Consider the following 23,443-nt stretch of genomic DNA (forward strand, 5'->3'; position numbering starts at 1 on the left):
CTATTTTTGTAGTAAAAGTAGGAATATACGTAAAAATTACATATTTACAATATATTTTTTGAAAGTCCAACCCATAACAGAATTCATTTCGTAAAAAACATTATTCGTAACTCGCTTTATCATTATAATTGTGATTTAACAAACTACCCGTGAATTATCTAAAATTTACATAGTTTGATATATAATATATTTTATCAATAAAAATGATGTCTCCAAAATTACATTTATGTCTTCAAAAAAATATTTGAATATTTTAAATTCTAAAAGTTTTATATATTTGAACCTTTTATTTATAATATTTTGAAACTATTTGAAATTTTAAATATGCTCATGTAACAATGGTTTTAATATTGGTCATACTTATAATGATTTTAAACCATTGTCCAAAATATTTAACCGAGTGTAGTTGAGTATTATATGTCCGTTTTAAAAAATTCAAATTGCAACATATGCAAAAAAAAGTTAAATTTTTATTAAATATATATATTATATAGTATAATATCATAAATTAAAAACAATATCAAATAAAAGTGAAAGAAGAATAATATTTTTTAAATAGATTGTATTATATTAGCTAGAGAAATAATAGTAAATCCTATAATTAGTTATAGAAATAATACAATCCTAAAATTAGATTTGGAAAGTAACCGGTGTATGTATCCAAACCCATTTATCTATCCAAGTTTAAAAGATCCAATTATAAATTTCGGGTAATTTTTTCAAATTGACCCGACCCGGAAACACTTTTTGTACTTCTCTTTTACTAATATAGGGATAATTTCTCCTTTTTTTTTTTGACGACCATATTAATTCCTCATTTCCTTTGCTGTTGTTTTTATATATTTTTCGCATCATAAGAATTTTTTTTTTTTTGGGGTCAAACGTAAGCTATTATTTTAAAATATTTACATAACTCTATCTTTAGGAAACAAGTTATTACTATTTGGCTAAATCAAAACGTGTAACTTTTTTCTTGAAGAATTACATGAAATGAAACACCATCAAATTCTTGATAATTTTTTTGTCATAAATAATTATTAGGATTATTTTTGCTCCACAAAATAAATATAAATAATTATTAGGATTTCTTGAAAAGATGAAAGAAAGCCAATAGGCAAAGTAATATATAGCCCAAAAAAAAATGGTAAACTTCTAATTATTGTTTGTTTCTGGATCGGAAGAGATAGGAATCGAACTGGGATCATAGAAACAATGACTAAACTCAATAACATTAAAATCTATTTGAATCTTTTTCGTTGCATCTCCCTTCACAATATAAATGCAACCCTTTCCACTTTCGTCGCTACAACAAATGACGAGACTCTTTTCGTAGATATCATTGATGAAGTAACTTGGGCAAGTGCCCTTATAAATAGGTATTGAAAGTGTCATGAACATCATCCACACCACATTCTCCACGTCCTCATTAACCTTGTTCTTCGTCACCCAAATCTCGATGTTACCTGTTCCTCTAAACTTATTTAGTACTGAAAGCCGATCTCCCCTATAAACTGAGAGTACTGGCATATCAAATTTCTTCTTCTTCCATGGTAGAACGCTAAAGATTTTGAACATCTCTTTCGAAAAATCGAAACTGTGGATAACATATTCAGGAATCGTGAAGTTAGAAACAGCCCAATACAAATTTCCATTCAAAGACACATTGTTTTCTAATGAATCTGATCCTCCTATGAAAGTCTCTTCTTCATGAACATCATTAATACAATTCCACGCATTGCTTCCAAACTTGTAGATAGACATTTTTTTGTAAAACATAGATTTTTCTAAATGATTACTTCGTCGACTATTACTATATCCAAATATATGATAACCCTCTCCGGGTTCATCACCATTGTATCCTATGCCACCAAACCTGAAATGTTTTTCCTCCGACTCAATAAATCTAGTTTGTCTCAGCGACGAGTTCCAAACAACCGCTTTATTTTGCCACCACCATGAGGCGCAAAACAATAAGTCATTGCAAGGAAGAAAGCTTGTAGTCTTATGATCAGGAAAATCTGGAATACCTAAGGTCAACTCACGTAGCTCTATTTTTGGATCATCGTTGAGATTGACACCTACGGAATAAACCTTGGAATTGGTCCATAAAAGGAATCCAGGACGGACAACAGCCAAGTGCTTGTTGATGAATGTCTTGTCGTTGAAAAGTGTGTTCCATTCTTTGGAAACGGTTTTGAACCGGGAAAGAGATAGAGATGGAACACGATGGAGTATCTCCTCCATCAATTCCCCGGGAAGATTCTCATGCAACATTTGGTCTTTGATTTAACTATAATATGAAGGTAAACAACATAGTACAATCTATATCAATAAGATGTGGGAAAAACAAAAGGATATCTTTTACAATAGAAGAATTAATTTGCATACTCTAAATTTATAATATTTTTCTGAAGTCAGATAAACTTTCCAACATATGATATTGTATACTTTATCTCTTTGTAAGACAACAGTTGTAATAATTAATGTATTTACATAAATTAAGATATAAATCTACTTTTAATTAGATATTTTTATATATACAAACAGTATATATGGCCATTCAATATTTTAATGTATATATAGAGATATATAGTAAGTTAGTCAATTAAAATTTTATCTTAAGATATGTTTTAAGATTTGTAGTTAATTCCATGACATATATATCTAGATTATATGTTTTCATTAAAAAAAAATTTAAAATTTGATATTCGATCATATTCTTGTTTTAAAAAAATAAAATTAATTGGATCTTCGGCCACCTACATCTCGAACAGACTAGAGACCAACGCGACTTTACTCTCAGAATTGAGCAAGGCTCTTTTGCAAAATTTCATTTATACGACGACGTGCATTATCAATCATTAAAGCAAGCATTTACCCTCTTTTATAGTTTCTTTATTTACTTTGTTATGTGGCTTCAATAATTCTTCTTTTGAGTACTTTGCAATCGATAATGATGTCTCATGAGAAAGGGCTGCTTTCCAATATTTTTTCCAAAATATTCCAAAATATTTTGATTGGATCGTGGAAAAGTGCACTTGACTCACTGAGTGATTTGTGAGAAAAAAGATGTTAGTTTTACGATCGAGGTTATTTCACCAAGTTAAAACTGAACTGAGTTCAAATATCTCATTTACTGGAGTTTGGTATCTCTCTATGATTCTTGTCCTGTTTCATCGTACCGTACTGCATGCGTTCCAATTCTATAACCAGTTCTATAATTTATTTTATTGGTTTTCAAATGGTACTAATGTTAATTATAAAGTTCACAAGAATATGATCTCTATCGATAATCTTTTTTCTCTTATTTGAAAACGACATGATAAAAAAAAAAAAAGATCACATAAAAATTTAAAATAACTACTATTAAAAAAAAATATAGATAAAGGAAATTATAGTGTCGTACGTGTACAATATAGTTCAACCATATATTATTATGCTGTAAGCTAAATCCAATAATTGGTAGATCTTTCAAGAAGTTTGATATATATAAATCATCTGGTGTAGTGTTACTAGTCTTTTTGTCCAAAACGACGAAAGTGTCCATTTTTTTCAAACTACTTTTGTAATGGGTTTGCTTGCAACTTGATGAATCTTTTTCATAGTTGGCGTCTTTCATTTTTAGAGAACAGTGACGCAGTCCATTCATATTTGCCGTCTTTATTATACTCCTTTTACCGATCTTATCATTGCTTATATATGATGTGGATGGTGGTAACTGGTAAGATAATGTTTACTAGAATTGGTTTGATCCTACACATATTATAATGGCAAAAGAAAGTTTCTTTTTCGGTATGCCACCACTTTGAATAGTACACATGGTCCTGGGCACTGTTGTGGTGGTAGATACATTGGGCAACACTTCAAAATACGTAACCAATTAATCTTCGTCGGAAAAAAAAAAAAAACTACAAAGGCAAGTCTATTACAAACGAAATCTTTTGTATAATTAATTTTAGTTCAATTTCTTGTAGAACATTGATAGTTTATGCTGTTTTTAGAAACCGAAAACATTCTAATCAGCTTTAGAGTGATACTTAATTCTTTAGTATGCTACCAACTTAATTGAATTTAATATCCACCATATCTACAAAATTATGTTAAGAATTGTCTACTCTCAAGTGACACGTCATCTTTGAAGTCACCATTTTCTCCTAGTATATAAAGGCACATCGTTATGATCGAAACACTCAACATCACCTTTCTCTCTTCGTTAACATTACAATCTCTTCATCTTCGTTAAATAATACTCCAGTAAACCTAACATGTCACCGAGTCACCCTGATCGGGCCACCTCTCGCCACGTGGCAGTAATCGGAGCCGGAGCAGCGGGACTCGTGGCTGCTCGTGAGCTACGTCGTGAAGGCCACTCAGTAGTCGTCTTAGAACGCGGGAGCCAACTCGGAGGCGTGTGGGCTTACACCTCTCAAGTCGAACCAGACCCGCTTAGCCTCGACCCGAACCGACCCGTCGTCCACTCGAGCCTCTACAGATCACTACGCACCAACATCCCTCGAGAATGCATGGGTTTCACCGACTTCCCTTTTGCGACCCGACCACACGACGGGTCGAGGGATCCGAGAAGACACCCGGCTCACACTGAGGTTCTTGCTTACCTGCGAGACTTTGCTAATGAATTCGATATCGAGGAGATGATAAGGTTCGAGACTGAGGTTGTTAAGGCGGAGCCGGCCACGGCGGAGGAGGAGAGAGGAAAGTGGAGGGTTGAGTCTAGAAGCTCTGATGGTGTTGCCGACGAGATATACGACGCCGTCATGGTTTGTAACGGACACTATACACAACCTCGTCATGCTCTTATCGCTGGTAAATAAGCAAGTGTCCTTGAGTTGTCCAATATTTATAGAAAACTTTATACCAAAATAAAAATAAAAATATATACAAAAAACAGAGTTCGTCAAAGAAAAACAAGATTGTAGGTTTTTCTTTAGGGAAAGACTAATGATAATTTGCGTTTCTATTTCAGGCATAGATACATGGCCAGGCAAGCAAATTCACAGTCACAATTACCGTGTTCCTGATCAATTCAAAGATCAGGTACTCACATAGATATCTCATCACTATATTGAATCTTGTGATCTCATTATACACTTTTAATACTTGAATCGTTTCCTTTATGTTGTGTGTTGCAGGTGGTTATAGTGATCGGAAGCTCAGCGAGTGGAGTTGATATAAGCAGAGATATTGCAAAGGTCGCCAAAGAAATCCATGTTTCGTCTAGGTCGACTTCACGGGAGACCTATGAGAAGCTTCCCGGTTACGACAATCTATGGCTTCACCCAACGGTATATATGCCATTAATGAATGATGTTGATTGTTTTGATAACTCAGTTACTCCATTGAACCGTTGAATGATTTTTGGTAACGTTCATTCTACAAAAGATTAAAATTGCCAACGAAGACGGTTCGGTGGTTTTCGAAAACGGGAAGACGGTTTACGTGGATACCATTATGCACTGTACCGGGTAAGTTACACTATAGTTCCATTCTCTCTATGTGACCTTAAAACATTGGAACAGAGCATAAGCTAATATGTGAATGTGTTTTCAAAATATATATATTTTTTTACCCTTTTCAATTTTTGTTAATTTTCTTTCAGGTACAAGTATTACTTCCCGTTTCTTGACACGAAAGGCCAAGTAACCGTAGATGATAATCGTGTCGGACCATTGTATAAGCATGTATTTCCTCCGGGACTTTCCCCAGGGCTTTCATTCATCGGCTTACCTTGGCAGGTTGATTATAAACTTGAAAATGTTTCTACCTTTTTTTTTTTGGTGTGAATATACTTGTTCTGCGTAAGACCTCATTGTTTGGTTTTCACTTGATGTATTAGATCACCCCCTTTCCGATGTTTGAGCTTCAGAGTAAGTGGGTCGCAGCGGTTTTGTCAGGGCGAGTATCTCTCCCATCACAAGACGAGATGATGGAAGACACTAAGGCGTTCTACGAAAAGCTCGAAGCCTCGGGTATTCCCAAAAGATATACACATTTGATGCCGGATGACTCTCAGGTACACATATCTTTAATTACCACTACTTCTCACAATAACGTTTATCTAAATAACAAAATGTATTTTGTGGCAGTTTGAATATGACAACTGGCTTGCGGATCAATGTGACTATCCCCGAATAGAGAAATGGAGAGAACAAATGTTTTACATCGGTTTCAAGAGAATCTATGCTCAATCCGCTACATACAGGGATAGTTGGGACGATGATCATCTCATCGTAGAAGCATACGACGATTTCGTCAAATTTATGTCAAGTTATCAAGAACTTCTGCCGATGCTCAAAACCTAAAGTTGATAAATTTGACGTTGGGACCTTTGTTACATATGTATGGGTATGTTTTGTAATTGGGAAAGTGTTTTTGTGTGGTTGGTATGGTATATATGTTTCCAAAATAAATATGGGGACTAAATGTAAAAAACAATAATTTTTTGGAATGATTTATATAATAGTATCTAATAATGCGGTGAGCCTTTCAGAAGGGGAAAAAGCAAATTCGCCATTGCATGATTGTACCACTCATCATGCATGACATCAGTTAGCACATCTTTTCTTGTGTATGAATGAGAGTACAGAGCAAACGAGTGAAAATGAAACAGATGTCTGTTCGCAATTCTTGACGAGAACAGAGCAAATGAGTTAAATGAATGACAAAGATTTAAAGTCATTAAAAAAACAATCGAGACAAAGACATCATCAGGAACATTATTATATCATGACAAAGATTATCTCACAATCACGTATACCGCAACAGGTCTTTTAAAAGTCATAAAAGCATCCCAAGTTTTAAAGTCATTGCAGAACAAGGAAAACAATTAAAACATATTCCAACGATTTAATTTGACCCATTCTATTCGCGCGACCGTAAAAGTCAGCTAAACCAATTCCGGTATATCTTTCACTGAACGGGGTTTAATTAATAAGTTTCGGGTCTTCTCTATTTACACTCTAATAAGCTCGTGCGATGGGCTGTCCGTAGGCTGTAGCCTGTAGGGTTTGCAAATTCAAGACACAGTGAGTTGTGGAATAGGTGAGATGATGAAGTTGATGATACAGAGATGGACTCCTAAAGCTTTGAAATTTCTTCCGCCTCACCTCCTGGAGACAGGTACTCTGAGAAATGCTTTACTCCTCCCTTACCTAAATGAGCTATTTTCTTGCTGCCGACGAGAATTTTCTGGTTTCAGCGATCGAAATCGAAATCTCTCTTACAGAGAGAGATTAAGGAATGGTTCTGTAGATAATATTAAAGCAGAAGATGCTGTTAATCTGTTTCAAGAGATGCTTCGGTCTCGTCCTCTTCCCAGTGTCATTGATTTCTGTAGATTGTTTAGTGGTGTTGCCAGAACTAAACAGTATGATCTTGTTTTAGCTCTCTCCAAGCAAATGGAATTGAATGGAATTGCTCATAACACCTACTCTTTGAGTATTATGATCAATTGCTTCTGCCGACGCCGAAAACTCGGTTTTGCCTTTTCTCTTTTGGGAAAAATCCTGAAACTTGGGTATGAGCCTAGCATCGTCACATTTTCAACTCTACTCAACGGATTATGTCTCGAGGGCAGAGTTTCTGAAGCAGTGGGGTTAGTTGATCGAATGATAGAAATGGGACATACACCCGATCTCATAACGCTTAACACTTTGGTCAATGGACTTTGTCTCAAAGGTAAGGTGTCTGAAGCTGTGGTTTTGATAGATCGAATGGTTGAAAATGGTTGTCAGCCCAGTGAAGTTACCTATGGACCGGTTTTAAATGTATTGTGCAAGTCCGGCAAAACTGCCTTGGCCATGGAGTTGCTCAGAAAGATGGAAGAAAGAGATATCAAGCTCAATGCAGCCAAATACAATATCATCATTGATGGTCTTTGCAAAGACGAGAACCTCGACAATGCACTCAAACTTTTCAATGAAATGGAGATGAAAGGGATTAAAGCAAATGTTATTACCTACACCTCTCTCATAGGAGGCTTTTGTAATGCTGGTAGATGGAATGATGGTGCGAAGTTGCTGAGGGATATGATCACACGGAAAATTACCCCTAATGTTGTCACATTTAACGCGTTGATTGATAGTTTTGTGAAAGAGGGAAAGCTTCTAGAGGCCGAAGAACTGCACAAGGAGATGATCACAAGAGGTATATCTCCTAATACTGTTACATACAGTACTTTGATAGATGGGTTTTGCAAGGAGAACCGCCTAGATGAGGCAAACCAGATGCTGGATCTGATGGTTAGCAAAGAGTGTGATCCTAATATTGTGACGTTTAATATCATCATAAATGGATATTGTAAGGCTAAGCGGGTCGACGATGGTTTTGAACTCTTCCGCACAATGTCTATGAGAGGAGTGGTTGCAAATACAGTCACTTATGGCAGTCTTATCCAAGGATTTTGTCAATCGGGAAAACTTGAGGTTGCCAAAGAACTCTTCCAGGAGATGGTTTCTCGTTGTGTTCCTCCAAATATCGTGACTTACAAAATTTTGCTGGATGGGTTGTGTGACAATGGGGAGCTAGAAAAAGCATTGGAAATTTTTGAAAAAATAGAGAAGAGTAAGATGGACCTTGATATTGGTATATATAATATCATCATTCACGGGATCTGCAATGCTGGGAAGGTCGATGATGCTTGGGATTTATTCTGTAGCCTCCCTCTTAGAGGAGTGAAGCCCGATGTTAAGACATACAACATAATGATTGGGGGACTGTGTAAGAAAGGGTCACTCTCTGAAGCAAATAAATTGTTTAGAAAAATGGAAGAGGATGGGCATGCGCCAAATGATCGTACATACAACCCTCTAATCCGAGCACATCTCCGAGGTAGTGGCGTGATTACATCAGCAGAACTCATCGAAGAAATGAAGAGGAGCGGGTTCGCTGCTGATGCTTCGACTATAAAGATGGTTATGGATATGTTATCAGATGGTAGATTGGAGAAAAGCTTTTTGGATATGCTTTCTTAGAATGTTTTAATCATATCAACGAGAGAGATAATCAGATAAAGCTAACCGTTCTCGTGTAGTGTTTGATGTAATTTTTGGGTCTTATCAATCGTATATATTTTGTTCACTTCTAACCAGATCCTTGTCCTGTTTCATATCATATAATCATGTTAATTTTTAAATAAACACAATAGAATAATAGTAATAAATTAACAGTATGTATTATCTTATGACATTTATCGGATAAACTGGAAATGAAATAAAAAAAGTGGCGGGACCCATGTTAGTCGGAAGATATCAACGGCTGGATGAGTTCACCGAGATTGATCAAACTGAAGTAAACCAAAAAAAAAAAAAAAATGCCACTCTCTTTGCAATCTCCGTCTTGTGTAACTCTTTCTGCTTCAATCCAAGTACTCTCCTCTCTCTACCTTTTGCTCTCTTTTTTTCAATCGCATGTATGTAATGTGTAGTTCATTAACGGATGCGATCACTGAACTTCGCAGAAGGGACGATGGAGGATGCTCGCTGCCGGATTCTCTGTTACTCCGCTTCCAGCAGTTAGCTTCAGTCTCCGGCGATCTATTCCTCGGATTCGTGCTTCCGCTAGTTCTTCCCCCTCTCAGTCGTCTTCGTCTCTCGAAGCTGGTATTTGTTTAGCTTAGTTGATTCTGTTTTTTTATCATTCATTCATCAATATGGTTTTTGAATGATTGACTAAAGTTCAGTCTTTTATTTGATGTGGGTTTTGTTTTTGGAATGTCTTGAATCACTTGTTAGGAATGACAAAGTTGTTATCTTTAGTTTGAAAGTAGGGACCTTTCTTACTTTTGGGGGGTTTGAATCCCATTTTGGTCTAAAATTGAAGATACAGTTGTTTCTGGTTGCCTTAGTTCTTAGGTGAACAGTGTTGCCTTATGGTTGAATTTGATTTGTTGCATGTGAGGTATAAGCAACAAATTGTGCCTTTGGTGTATAATCATGTGCTTGGATGAGATCGGTTTCTTAAAGTTCTGAACTTTCTACTTTTCTGGAATGCGTTTTGGACCATCATTGAACAATTTATTGAACCTGTGATTTTCCAGGTGAGAACAATGAGTTAGATGCTGTATCAGCATTTAGCGAGATTGTTCCTGATACTGTCGTTTTCGATGACTTTGAGAGGTATGCTATATCTCTATTTCATGAGACTTTAGTTACAATAGTATATCATAAAATATGGAGTCATACTTTCTTATAGCTTGAGATTCTACTAAGTTTATGTCTTGATCGAGGGTACAAGACATAAGCTTAAGATGTCTCACAAGTCTAACTTCTAAGTTCTAACCGTTAGCTATTGTGAAATTCTATCTTTGGCTTGGAGATGGTATAGATATTTGGTTTTCTAATTTTGCTGGATCAATACCTTTGTTGTATTTGGCTGATTTGCAGGTTTCCACCGACTGCAGCTACTGTTAGCTCTGCTCTTCTTCTGGGCATCTGTGGGCTGCCTGATACAATTTTCCGCGTAAGCATTTCAGGAGTTTTGATATTTATAGATGATAGTATATGACATCTCTTGTTTTGGGCTTACTTAGTATTGGCATTTTTATATCATGTTAGAATGCTGTGGACATGGCTCTTGCGGATTCTTCTTGTGCAGGGCTTGAAACCACCGAATCTCGACTCTCTTGCATTTTCAATAAGGTTAATCTTCTCATCCCTTATCTGTTTTTCCTCATACAGATCCTTGCTTGCTTAAAGAGTTTGTTTGCCTTATAACTGTCGAGAGTAGTGCAGGCTATGGTCAATGTAGGTGGTGATCTTGTCAAACTCGTTCCAGGTCGAGTTTCAACTGAAGTGGACGCACGTCTTGCTTATGACACAAACGGCATTATCCGCAAGGTAGTTATTAGACCAAATATTGTATAGTTTGGGTATATGTTTCCCGTATCACCAAATCACTGACATTTGATGTGATGATGTTTTTTGTGTAGGTTCATGATCTGCTGAGACTATACAATGAGATCGATGTACCACACGACCGGCTCTTATTCAAAATCCCTGCAACTTGGCAAGTAAGATTAGTTTCAGCAAATAACTAAGCTTCCGCTTATACTGGTCACTGGTCTCTCACTATTGTGCTTATCGCTCTGATAGGGTATTGAAGCTGCAAGACTATTGGAATCTGAGGGAATCCAAACGCATATAACCTTCGTTTACAGGTACCATAAAACATTCCTTTTAACTCTCTAATTTTGAAATTGTTCATTCATCTGATTTATGTTCTTTATAATATCTTTTTTGCATTCATCACCAGCTTTGCTCAAGCTGCTGCAGCTGCTCAAGCCGGTGCTTCTGTCATTCAGATATTCGTCGGTCGCCTCAGGGTAACCAATTTTTTTTATAACAGATGCTTAGTAATTACAGTGATATGTAAAGTTAATATCTTAAAATCTTTAGGATTGGGCGCGTAATCATTCGGGAGATACCGAGATTGAATCTGCTATTAAATCCGGAGAAGATCCTGGTTTGGCCTTGGTCAGAAGATCATATAACTACATTCACAAGTATGGTTACAAGTCCAAGCTGATGGCTGCTGCTGTACGGAACAAACAAGACTTGTTCAGTCTTCTGGGGTAAACCCAAACTTCCAAATCACAGCTTCGACCATCAATAGTTTATGATCGCATTCTAACTCTCAGTGTTCTCCTGGATCTCAGGGTCGATTATGTGATTGCACCATTAAAGGTACTGCAATCTCTGAAAGACTCGCCTGCCATTCCCAACGATGAAAAATACTCATTCGTTCGGAAACTTACTCCTGAAACAGCAACACATTACAACTTCACCAACAAAGAGGTTAGTTCTGAGCCTAGGCAACACTCTTTTTGCTTCTGGTTTCACAAAACCGATACTGTCTCACCCTGTTTGTTTGATTCTGGTGTAGCTGGTCAAATGGGACCAGCTAAGCTTGGCTTCAGCTATGGGTCCAGCATCCGTGGAGCTTTTATCAGCTGGTGTCGAAGGTTATGCGAACCAAGCTAAACGTGTTGAAGAGCTCTTTGGAAAGATTTGGCCACCTCCTAATGTCTAAAACAAAGCTTCTCTCTTCATCAATAAGGATCTGCATCCATAAGAGAACATAAAAAGCCCAAGTTACTTGAACATTACCCTTCTAATCTTCTTTCCCCTTTTTTTATTTTCGTGTCTAATGTCTCCTGTAGTTCATCATGGTTTCTGGTCTAAGACTTCAGCCATAAGACCAGACTTTTAGTTACGTTGAAGAATAAAACCAATCTCTGTCATGTTGTTTCGTCTGAACTCCGAAACTTTGGGTTTCTTTTCTTCTTTAGTTGACTTAGTAAGTAAAATGATCTCTGAGAGTCATAATGCATGGCACCGATCGAATTATACGAACAAAAATCGAATCGATCGGTTCAATAAAAGTTAAAAGCAAACGAAGAGGCTGAACATAAACTTATCCGTCTCAGTCAGATGCATTATCTGATCTTTGGTCACACTTCTCTATCAACTTAGTAATTTCCACACAAGCAAGCAGAAACGTATGGTTTTATTATGTTTAATCATTTTCCCTGTGTGATTGTGTTTCGTCTGTTGACGACGTGTGTGATTGTAAACTGTTGTGGGTTCGTATCAATGATATAGCTCGATTTCAATGTAAACTTCATTACCTAATTCGAATAGTTTGAGTGCAACAGAGTGAGTGACAGACTGATGATTACACTTATCCTTTAAATTTTGTTACTTTTTGGAATACGAAAATTACAAGGTTCTCAAATTTCCTCGGACTATTTTTTTTTACGTATTTCTTTCTTTATAGAATTGTTGTTTAGCAACAAATCATAGATTCTATTTTTCTAGGAGGAGACAGAGCACATGATGTCTGCCAAAACAACCCTATCGGCTGGTCTTCTTCTACATGTGGATCTAGTTTTCCCACATCCTACAATTATACAAACATCAGCTTGTCTTTTCCACCTCGTTGATTTAACGTAAATGGCTGTAGATTTGTTACAAACAAATTAAATATTGTTTCACATGGCTTTTGAACCGTGTTTGTGTATTTAACGTAACAGTACTAACAAATGTCTACAAATATAACAAATTTCTACTGTAGGCTTTAAAAATCGTATTCTACTTACTTAGTGGATGCGATATTAGTTAAAGGGCCCTTAATTTCAGATTTTGCTAGTTGGTAGTTTACCAGTATATCATCCTTCCACTCCACATGCAAGTGCTAATGTGGCTACAACAAGAGGTCTCACATGATATAATTATTGTATATTTAAATTTTTGTATAAATCGGCGTTGGTCCATTTCTTTTCATCATTATTGGGCACTAATTCTGACACACGATTTGTGATTGAGACAATGGTATTATATACTACTATTTAAACAAATAATTCATGTGCCTGGCCAAACTAACAAGTGGTTAAACGTATATGAAATTGCATTACTTGTTTTCCCAATGAACCTAAAATTATTGTTGATTACTTCATTTTCTTTTTTACGTACTGAGTTTTTTTTTTTTTTTAATAATAAATTTCCTTAGCCCATGTTTTTTTATAGATCTGAGATCTCAGACCTAATTGGAGTCTAGCTTAGCTCTTAATATCGACTCGAAATACATAAGAATTAATTAGGACTTATTTGTTGGTTTAGGCCTTTATTATCTGAAAGTTTAAAGTAAACTACTATTTGGCCGGTGTTGTAACTATTTGGCCGGTAATGTTCTCGTGTTTCTCTAATCTAGATAAGTTATTGTAAAATTAACTTTAAAAGAAGTCAAATTAATTAAGTTGGTAATATCACTATTACACGGAATTCATAATCTTAGAATAAATTAGTGTCGTTAAAAACATAAACATGTTCGTATACAATTGAAGTCAAATTTTATGTATTGTATTATTAGTATATGTAAAATGAATGACACTACTTGTTCGAAATAGTTTCAATACTTTCCAACGTATTTAAAATGACACAGTAAATCCTCTCATATATGCCATTTTCCTGTTACATAATATTATAATACTAAGTATGTTGTATAGTGTTTTTATGTGATGACGGTGACGTAGTTTTTTTCTTTTAACGATGACGTAGTTTGCATTAATGTTATAGTATTTACTTACTACTATTACGAAACATTTGGGTCAAAGTGGTTTTAGTATCCATCGGAGGAGCAAAAATATCAGGTTACACATTTACACCAATTATAGACAATAAATCAAACTTGTGGCAAACAATTAATTACTCAACAAACCAACTTAAGCATTTACTGTAACTAAATTACACTATTTCATTCTAACAATTTTAAATTACTCTCCAAAATCTTAAGTGATAAAATGTAGTAACATCATAATTATAGGTTTGTGTTCAGTGACCTGGTTTCATGGATGTAATGATATAACATTATTTACTAAAATTAATTTTTTTGTGATAAATTACATAATATATGCAAATGCACAAATGGCCATATTCATATTAGGAACAACATCTAGTCACCTACCAAGTCAGTATTCTAAAAATCCAGAAGACTATCTATTTACGGATATGTATTAAAAAAAAACTACGTGGACAATTCAATGTACATATCATTGTCACACTCATACCCATTCAAACAAACAAAGAAAGGACTAATATAATCCGATAAGAACGAATAGTGAATAAGATTGTTTTCCTTATGTATATGAAACTTTACTAGTTTACGTTTCTTGATCCAATCCTTTGTGTAGTAGTAGAATGGTAACAAATATTCTATAACAAAAGTACATAAAATTCAAAAAAAAAAAAATTCTCTCCACTGGAAAATCATTTTTTTAGTATATACTATATAATGATTTATACTAATAACAAGGCATAATTACAAATAGTAAATTACAGTTCTAATTTGTAGACAAAACTCTTTTTTTATATTTTTTACAGTTCTAATTAGGAGAGACCAAACTCTATATTGCATTTGACATTTGTTCCCAAATTCTCTCTCTTCCAGCGAAGCAGGAAAACACAGAAATAATAAAACCCAACTTTTCTTATTTATTTTAAAAAATACATTTCTTCAATATTATAAATATATATAAACACAATTGCTCTTTCTCGTGTCACCAAATCTGAAAAAGGAGAACGAGGAAAAAGAAAAAAAAAACTCGAAAACGAAAATGGCGAGCTCCGATGCTCTCTTGCCAATCTCCGCCAGAGAAGAAGACCCATTATGCCCTTACACGAGATTACCCGACGGTTCAAGATCCGACCCGGAAACCCATCCCCGGAGAAGACCCTTTAAAGGTCTCCTCGCCGTCTCTTTCGGGCTTCTCTTCATCGCCTTCTACGTCGCCCTCATCGCCACGCACGACGGATCTAGATCCAACGAAGCTGCGGTCGATGAAACGTCGTCACGTGCACGTCTCGCTGGTGTGTCGGAGAAAAGGAATGATGTGTCGTGGAAACTTTCCGGTGACCGGAACACGCCGGCGTTCGAATGGAACAACAGTATGTTGTCGTGGCAACGAACGGCGTTTCATTTCCAGCCTGAGGAGAATTGGATGAACGGTACGCTCATTTATTTTAAATTAGTGAATTTAATTATTTGTTAATTTGAGCTAAAAAAAAGGAAAAAATAAAAAGTATATACACTTTTTTTTTGTTACAAATTCAAAGAATATTCATTCTTACTTTGTTCTTTCCACAATCTTGGAGATATTATGGTAAATTCATATTCTAATTTCCAAATTAAGCAACATGTGATTGATTCATTCAAATCCAGTGAGAGATCTTCAAATCAAAGAGCATTTCTATGATGATATGTAATTACAACATCTCTAATATGTTTCTTGTTTTTGTTTCCCTTTGATCCAATATGGTGTTGCTGCTCAATGGAAACTTTTGGATTTATCTTTTTCTGCAGATCCTAATGGTAAGTTCACTTTCCTTTTTTTCCCTGAATTTTTCTGTTTTAAGAAAATTGAATTTCTTTTAGATCCCGTTACTTTTGGTGTTTTTTGTCACTGTTGAATATGAAAAAAATGTTTAAGATAAAAAATAATTGGAGGGACAAAAAGTAGTAGATCACAGAACAGCAAATCACACGATTCACGTTGAAACCAAATATTTAATGTCAGTCAGCAAAAGATATATTAATTAATTAATTTTACAACTATAAAAGCTAAAAAGTTCACAGACAAAACCAGAACAGAGTTACCTCAACGACCAATTGCAAAACTGTTTAGTTTAAATTCTATTTTGCCAGTTTGTGTTGTATGTACCTTACAACTGAAAAGGTAAAAAATGTTCGCAGACAAAATCAGAACAGAGTTACCCTCACAACCAATGGCAATAATACTAAGTGTGTAGTAACCCACGTGAGTTTTACACATGCTAAAAAGATATGTGTAGAAATCATTGGTTGCCATAGAAAAGTAATCTTGATTGTGTAAAATCCTTATGAATGCAAAGTTTGGATCTTGTCTCAAATTTGGATAAAGCCAGTGTGGGGTATATACATTTTCTTATTTGGGTCCCCAATAGTTCCAAGTTTTTCTCATTTTAACCCCAATAAAATTTATTGTGTCCAGGTCCATTGTTCTACAAGGGATGGTATCATTTCTTCTACCAATACAACCCAAACGCAGCTGTATGGGGTGACATTGTCTGGGGTCACGCCGTGTCTAAGGACCTAATCCATTGGGTCCATTTGCCCTTAGCCATGGTCGCTGATCAATGGTACGACTCCAATGGTGTGTGGACCGGCTCAGCCACAATCCTCCCCGATGGCTCTATAGTCATGCTCTACACCGGCTCCACCGACAAAGCCGTGCAGGTATGTATTTTTTTTTTATAAATAAGATATATTACCAAACTAGTACGTTTGTATACACAAATTTTTCTGATTAGTTATACCAAAAGTTATGATTAGTTAGGCTAATAGTAGAGTTAATAAGTTTGTATACCAATATTTTTGGTATGTTAGACACAGAACATGTTAATTAGGTTTAATGATTTTATCAATGATTGTCATATAATGTTTTTAGGTCCAAAACCTTGCCTACCCTGAGGACCTCAACGACCCACTCTTGTTGAAATGGGTCAAGTACCCTGGAAACCCGGTTCTAGTACCACCTCCCGGTATTCTCCCCAAGGACTTCCGTGACCCAACTACGGCGTGGAAAACATCAGAAGGAAAATGGCGGATCACCATTGGTTCCAAGATCAACAAAACCGGAATTTCACTTGTGTACGACACCACCGACTTTAAAACATACGAGAAACTTGACACATTGTTGCACGGAGTTCCCAAGACGGGTATGTGGGAGTGCGTTGACTTCTACCCGGTGTCTAAGACCGAGAGCAATGGGCTTGACACTTCTGTCAATGGACCGGATGTGAAGCACATCGTCAAGGCTAGCATGGACGACACAAGGTTCGACCATTATGCCGTAGGCACGTATTTCGAATCAAACGGAACATGGATCCCGGATGATCCTACTATCGATGTCGGGATGAGTTCCAGTTTAAGATATGATTACGGAAAGTTCTATGCTTCAAAGACGTTTTACGACCAGAACAAGGGTCGAAGAATCTTGTGGAGTTGGATTGGTGAATCTGATAGTGAGGCTTCTGATGTACAAAAGGGTTGGTCTTCTCTTCAGGTATGTTCTGTTTCTATTTTGTTGTTAAAGTTAGTTTTTTCGTAGTAGTTACTTGTAATTCAAGTTTCTAAGTTTTTTGTTAAAACGATCATCAGGGTATCCCAAGAACCGTTGCCCTGGACACAAAGACAGGGAAGAACTTGGTCCAATGGCCAGTGGAAGAAATCAAATCTCTTAGACTAAGCAGCAAGAAATTCGATCTCGAAGTCAGTCCCGGGTCAGTAGTACCGGTCGATGTGGGTACCGCGACTCAACTAGACATCGAAGCAGAATTTGAAATCAAGAAAGAATCCCTCGAGAAAATCCTCGGAGACTCTTCAGTGGTGGCTGAGGCTGAGGAATTCAGCTGCGAGAAGAGCGGAGGCTCCACCGTCCGTGGTGCATTAGGGCCATTCGGATTCTCGGTTCTCGCCACTGAGAGCTTGTCGGAGCAAACACCGGTTTACTTCTATATAGCTAAGGGAAAAGATTCAAAACTTAAAACATTCTTCTGCACAGACACCTCAAGGTATCAATTTTTCAAATAAACTACTACAATAACTCTTTATCCAAACCATAATATATATCATTCGATTATATGAAAACAACATTTTTCCTATGACAGGTCATCTGTTGCAAACGATGTCATCAAACCAATATACGGTAGCGTCGTACCAGTCCTAAAAGGAGAGAAACTCACCATGAGAATTTTGGTAATTTACTCTAATCATACTTTGATATAATATCTAAATTTTCCATTAATACAAAATAATGTGGAACTGAACTTGTATGATTTTTCATTTATTTCAATAGGTGGATCATTCAATAGTAGAAGCATTTGGACAAGGTGGAAGAACATGCATAACATCAAGAGTTTATCCAACAACAGCAATCTATGGAGCAGCGAAGCTCTTCTTGTTCAACAACGCTCTCGATACAACTGTTACGGCGTCGTTTAAAGTATGGCAAATGAACAGTGCTTTCATTCATCCTTACTCTGAGGAAGCTGTCCGTGCTCTCACCCGCGCCTAATTATTTTTCCCTCCCTCCCCCAATTTTTTTCACATATAGATTTATCTGTAATAAATAATGTTTTTTATTATGGTTCTTTTCCAATTTAGCCGTTTAATTATTAATATTTTATTTGATCTTTGATTCATCATATGTAAGAAAAAAGGGCACTGAAACATCATTATTACAAATTTACAATTTTGGAGAAATAAATTATTATTATTTTTAAAATGTTTTTATCTTTCCTTTTGGAGAAATAAATAAGACCTTTGGAATGGAAGAGAGGGTTTCGAGAACAGAGTCTTTTTTGGCTCATCGTCTGGGACTGTTCGTCTTCTTACCATTGCAATGTGCTCTCTTCAGTATTGTTCTCCCATATCAATATCATTCAGAACCCAAAAGTACGTACATACCCCTCTCGTTCATCGTTTATCTCCTATTGGAACCCGTAATTATCCTCTAGCGTTGAGGGCAACGACGTCAATTGACGAAATCCCTCCTAATGCCGTTCGCCGGAAAATAGACCAGAACTGGAGAGGTGGGTTCAGTCTCGGCGTAGATTTAGGACTATCTCGAACCGGAATCGCTATTAGTAAAGGCTACACTGTTAAACCTCTCACGGTAACTTCGAATTGCTCTAGCTCGTTATTGTGTTTACGATTTGATGAAACTGATGTGCTTTGGGTATGGCTTAGGTATTAAAATCGAGAGGACAAAAGCTCGAGACTAGGCTATTAGAAATTGCAGAAGAAGAGGAGGTTGACGAATTCATAATTGGGTTGCCGAGATCTTCTGATGGGAAAGAAACGATTCAGTCCAACAAAATCCGTTCTGTTGCTGGACGGCTTGCTGTTCAAGCCGCCGAGAGGTGAAGCACATTCACACACACACATACATATGTTTATATATTGATGAATAGTGATAAAATTGTAAAGTTCTTGGCTTTTTTTCAGGGGTTGGAGAGTTTATGTATTTGATGAACATGGAACAACATCAGAAGCTTCAGACAGAATGATTGTAATGTTAGTCTCTCTGTTCTTGGTTTAAGCATTATAATACATTGTGTCTCCTAAAAGATTGAACTTTGTGTGTGAATTGTTGTTTGAACATTCTGTTCTTCTTTCAGGGGACTCAGCAAGAGTGAAAGACAGAGCAGATCAGATGCATACGCTGCTGTGGTAAGGCGATGAGACCATGGTCTTTTGAGTTCTTGAAATGTAACTACTATTGTTCTTATTGAATCTTATGTTACAGATATTGTTGGAGAGGTATTTCTCTAGGCAAGGTTTAGGAGCTGAGATTATACTTCCCAAGAGTTTAGAGCTTCAGGAGAAGATCAAGAGCGGTGCATCTGTAGACCCTGATTTTAACCCGGACAAACTCGAAGAGTATTACACATTTTGATGATTTTAGTGATCAGTATAGAATTACAACGATTGTTTATGAGTTAGTCCACATGACTGCAATTTTGTTGAAATCAAACTAAAAGATCCAAATTTTTTTTCGTTTCCTCTGCTTTTGTGTTCTGTGTTAAGTGAAATTGTGTGCAAGAGTTGGAAGTTTTGAAATCAAGTTTTGAAACCAAGACAAGACCAAAACAGGTGAACAAAAGTGACCTACGTGTGCACACCTTGCCCAAGCAAAGTGGATAAAGTTGGAAATCCGTCACACGTGCCACCAGATCACCTCTTCTTCAACCAAGTTGAATGTAACATTTCGAGTTCTACGCTTGCAAAGTTTAGACCTTTAACAATGGCGTTCTCTTCTCTCTCCCCTCTACCTATGAAGTCACTTGACATTTCAAGATCCTCATCTTCTCTCTCAATATCACCGTACCATTTTCAGAGATACCCATTGAGACGTCTACAGCTAAATTCTCGTTCAAACTCAGAAATCAGAGATTCATCAAACACTAGGTGAGACTCGAATGCTTCCACTATCAAACGTATGGTCTCAATGCTTTCCTTGTTTTCTCAATTTCGGATTCTCAGACGCTTAAGACATTAATACTGTTCTTCGAAAAGGGAAGGTTGTTGTTCCAGCGCAGAATCAAACAAGTGGAAGAGGATCTTATCCGCCGCAATGGCAGCTGCGGTTATCGTCTCGAGCTCCGGCGTGCCGGCCATGGCAGAGCTTAACAAATTCGAGGCCGATACGCGTGGCGAGTTCGGGATTGGCTCGGCTGCTCAGTACGGTTCTGCTGATCTCAGGTATCATATTGTGTTCTTGTCTTAAAGTTTATTTGAGAATTTTCATTTGTTTTTTATGTTAGAGGTTTTGCTGAGATGAACACTGTTTGTTTTGCAGCAAAACAGTTCACTCCAATGAAAACTTCAGGTAATATTTTTTTTTTTTACTTTAGTTGGTGATAGAGATTGGAATCAACATAACAAAGTTCAAAGCTGTGATCTTTAGGAAGTAGATGTTTTGGATTTTGCTCAATTTTTACATAATGAAATCTTGAATCAACCAACCATCAATCTGAAGAAGCAAGATTTTTGTTCTAATAGTGTGTAGTGGTTTACTGACTATTGCAGAAGAGCCAACTTCACTTCTGCAGACATGAGAGAGTCTGATTTCAGTGGTTCGACCTTCAATGGTGCATATCTTGAGAAAGCAGTTGCATACAAAGCTAACTTCTCAGGTTAGTCTCTCTCAATTTTGTTATCACTTGCTTTCTCTTTGCAATGATTATGGATTTATGGTATTAGAATTTTGAACGAGAACAGACTCCACAAATCATAATGCACTGTTCACATGTACCCTTTTACTAAATTTCTTTGAATCTCAATTCATTTGCCTTCACAAGCACTTTGACATATTTTTGAATCCGGTAACAGTTACTCTACATGTTGCATCCTTAGATTAGATCTTACATCTTTGATGTGTCAACTTTTTTTTGAGCATTTAGAACCCTGGATATATCTTCAATTCTTTAAATCGTTTCATCAAAACTTTATAATGTTCATAGTGTCAACCTCCATTACATTCAACTCCCGAGTTTTCAATCTAGAAGGCTAGCCTTAGAATCTGAGAATTGAGTACTTCATCTGATTCTTTTCCCCATGAAAATCTGACGAGTATCTATGAACAGAAACAGCTCTTTGGCCGTTTTGTTGTTCTGTAAGCTACTAAAGCCAAGAATTCTTCACTTGAGAGGATTTATATATTGAGGGAAAATTTCATTCACAATAGTTCTTCTCGTGTACCTTAATCGTAATGTAGTTTTTATTTATGAAAGCTGTGAATATCAATGGCAGGTGCTGATTTGAGTGATACATTGATGGACCGCATGGTAAACACCATACATTATACACCCTGCTTTTTAACATATATATCCATACTTGCAAATGAGGCATTTATCTTTCGGTTGAAGCTCGATTCTTTGTGGCGATATTAGGTGCTAAATGAGGCAAATCTGACAAATGCGGTACTGGTCCGATCAGTGCTAACCCGAAGTGACCTCGGTGGTGCCAAAATCGAAGGTGCCGATTTTAGTGACGCTGTGATTGATCTTCTTCAAAAACAGGTAACATTGTTATCCCCATTACATTTATCCATTGCTTCCATTATCAAAAGCTGAAACAGCCACTTGACAAATAGTTTCAATCTGTGTGTGAAGGCTCTGTGTAAATACGCAACCGGAACAAACCCATTGACAGGAGTGGACACGAGGAAGAGTCTTGGCTGCGGAAATAGCCGGAGAAATGCATATGGCTCGCCTTCTTCTCCTCTTCTCAGTGCACCACCTCAACGTCTACTCGGCCGTGATGGATTCTGCGATGAAAAGACCGGACTCTGTGATGTCAAGTAGTTTCAGTATGTTATAAGTCATGTGTGATTACAATACAGATACATCATTTCTATCTTTATATGTTGTGCAACACTAATCATGTATGTTTTGCATTGTAAGTAAATGACTGGAAACAAAAAGAACACTGAAATACTGAAAAAGAAGAAGATAATGATCAGTTTTGTCTCTTAAGACAAAAGATATAAAAGTCTGTTTAGCTGGTGAATGTCTCTACCTAGGTTGTCCCCCTAGCACTTTGTCAGATCAATATTTTAATATTTTAGAACCATGTATATATTTTTCAATCGTATTCTTCGAAATGGTTAGCACAAGCTGCACAACCAACTTAAAATAAAAAATAAAAAATAGCGTATTTTACCGTATGGGTTAATAGTATTAGTGTATTACGGAAGGCGACAATGTCTGTATTAATTAAAAGCTGAGCAATTGAACACATAATTACTTCAATGTTCAAAATTAGTTAAAATAAAATAATCATTAGTGTTTCAAAGCAACATATTATGGTATTGGGATTTGTGGCTTATAGAAAAGGTAGAAATACACTAATGATGATACGTCACATGCTATTGTCTCATATATGCTCCTTAATATGTTGTTCAGGATTAAATTGCTTAGTAATTTAACTTTTGAAATTGATAATTGTGGAGAATAATCCAAACTTCTCTGGACCGTGTTTTGTCAAACCAAAAGAGCACGCCCAAATCATGATGTTCCTTTGCACCAAATTATATGCGGAAGATATTTGGATCACATTCCTCAAATTTCTTATGGATAAAAAAAATAAGATTTTTAAAAATAATTCAACATTCTATAAAAATGAAATAATATTTTTGTCAGTGTTAGATAAATATCTTGTCGATGGAGAAGTGTTAGTTGTTGATGGAATGTCACAATCTTACGATGGATTATCGAATTTATTTAACCATAATTACGATGAATTGTGTTAATGATCAATCATCAATAGAACGTAGTCGTCTAAGTTAATTCATGTTTTAGTATTTAAACACAAATTATATTCCATTGAT

At 36.2% G+C, this 23,443-nt stretch overlaps 7 protein-coding genes across 9 annotated transcripts; 6 read left to right on the top strand and 1 right to left on the bottom strand.

Annotated features, from left to right (window-relative positions):
• Window positions 1-1,152: 1,152 nt before the first annotated feature.
• LOC17898098 (putative F-box protein At1g12190) lies at window positions 1,153-2,274 on the bottom strand. Its single transcript, XM_006303701.1, has one exon. The coding sequence runs from the start codon at window positions 2,272-2,274 to the stop codon at window positions 1,153-1,155; it is 1,122 nt and encodes a 373-aa protein (XP_006303763.1).
• Window positions 2,275-4,192: 1,918 nt separating this feature from the next.
• On the top strand, window positions 4,193-6,510 carry LOC17897819 (flavin-containing monooxygenase FMO GS-OX-like 2). Its single transcript, XM_006307380.2, has 7 exons — window positions 4,193-4,824; window positions 4,985-5,055; window positions 5,151-5,303; window positions 5,401-5,483; window positions 5,618-5,753; window positions 5,855-6,031; window positions 6,105-6,510. Exons 1-7 carry the CDS (start codon window positions 4,266-4,268, stop codon window positions 6,318-6,320), a joined length of 1,395 nt encoding a protein of 464 aa, XP_006307442.1. The 5' UTR covers window positions 4,193-4,265; the 3' UTR covers window positions 6,321-6,510.
• Window positions 6,511-6,970: 460 nt separating this feature from the next.
• On the top strand, window positions 6,971-9,103 carry LOC17900307 (pentatricopeptide repeat-containing protein At1g12300, mitochondrial). 2 transcript variants are annotated; one of them, XM_023789638.1, is made up of 2 exons: window positions 7,048-7,137; window positions 7,217-9,103. In XM_023789638.1, exon 2 carries the CDS (start codon window positions 7,311-7,313, stop codon window positions 8,988-8,990), a length of 1,680 nt encoding a protein of 559 aa, XP_023645406.1. In that variant the 5' UTR covers window positions 7,048-7,137; window positions 7,217-7,310; the 3' UTR covers window positions 8,991-9,103. The 2 variants fall into 2 exon arrangements, with proteins under 2 accessions (XP_006303167.1, XP_023645406.1); XM_006303105.2 differs by having other exon boundaries at window positions 6,971-9,103.
• A 188-nt stretch (window positions 9,104-9,291) lies between these two features.
• LOC17898357 (transaldolase) lies at window positions 9,292-12,325 on the top strand. The gene is made up of 12 exons (XM_006307629.2): window positions 9,292-9,382; window positions 9,476-9,617; window positions 10,055-10,133; window positions 10,401-10,476; window positions 10,572-10,655; window positions 10,749-10,853; window positions 10,946-11,026; window positions 11,109-11,173; window positions 11,269-11,338; window positions 11,412-11,587; window positions 11,672-11,810; window positions 11,899-12,325. Exons 1-12 carry the CDS (start codon window positions 9,329-9,331, stop codon window positions 12,043-12,045), a joined length of 1,218 nt encoding a protein of 405 aa, XP_006307691.1. The 5' UTR covers window positions 9,292-9,328; the 3' UTR covers window positions 12,046-12,325.
• Window positions 12,326-15,056: 2,731 nt separating this feature from the next.
• On the top strand, window positions 15,057-18,748 carry LOC17897718 (acid beta-fructofuranosidase 4, vacuolar). Its single transcript, XM_023789717.1, has 7 exons — window positions 15,057-15,518; window positions 15,874-15,882; window positions 16,541-16,785; window positions 16,997-17,614; window positions 17,710-18,122; window positions 18,219-18,306; window positions 18,407-18,748. The coding sequence occupies exons 1-7, from the start codon at window positions 15,128-15,130 to the stop codon at window positions 18,623-18,625; spliced, it is 1,983 nt and encodes a 660-aa protein (XP_023645485.1). The 5' UTR covers window positions 15,057-15,127; the 3' UTR covers window positions 18,626-18,748.
• Window positions 18,749-18,926: 178 nt separating this feature from the next.
• On the top strand, window positions 18,927-20,118 carry LOC17900468 (putative pre-16S rRNA nuclease). The gene is made up of 5 exons (XM_006304692.2): window positions 18,927-19,225; window positions 19,300-19,472; window positions 19,558-19,626; window positions 19,731-19,782; window positions 19,859-20,118. The coding sequence occupies exons 1-5, from the start codon at window positions 18,953-18,955 to the stop codon at window positions 20,006-20,008; spliced, it is 717 nt and encodes a 238-aa protein (XP_006304754.2). The 5' UTR covers window positions 18,927-18,952; the 3' UTR covers window positions 20,009-20,118.
• Window positions 20,119-20,266: 148 nt separating this feature from the next.
• Window positions 20,267-22,575, top strand: LOC17898704 (thylakoid lumenal protein TL20.3, chloroplastic). Of its 2 annotated transcripts, none has more exons than XM_023777037.1 (7): window positions 20,267-20,520; window positions 20,629-20,814; window positions 20,912-20,941; window positions 21,142-21,248; window positions 21,865-21,899; window positions 22,005-22,133; window positions 22,227-22,575. In XM_023777037.1, the coding sequence occupies exons 1-7, from the start codon at window positions 20,357-20,359 to the stop codon at window positions 22,416-22,418; spliced, it is 843 nt and encodes a 280-aa protein (XP_023632805.1). In that variant the 5' UTR covers window positions 20,267-20,356; the 3' UTR covers window positions 22,419-22,575. The 2 variants fall into 2 exon arrangements, with proteins under 2 accessions (XP_023632805.1, XP_023632806.1); XM_023777038.1 differs by having other exon boundaries at window positions 20,431-20,520; window positions 20,634-20,814.
• Window positions 22,576-23,443: the final 868 nt, after the last annotated feature.

Source organism: Capsella rubella, unplaced genomic scaffold (genome assembly GCF_000375325.1).
Source record: "Capsella rubella cultivar Monte Gargano unplaced genomic scaffold, Caprub1_0 scaffold_1, whole genome shotgun sequence".
Classification (NCBI taxonomy): domain Eukaryota; kingdom Viridiplantae; phylum Streptophyta; class Magnoliopsida; order Brassicales; family Brassicaceae; genus Capsella; species Capsella rubella.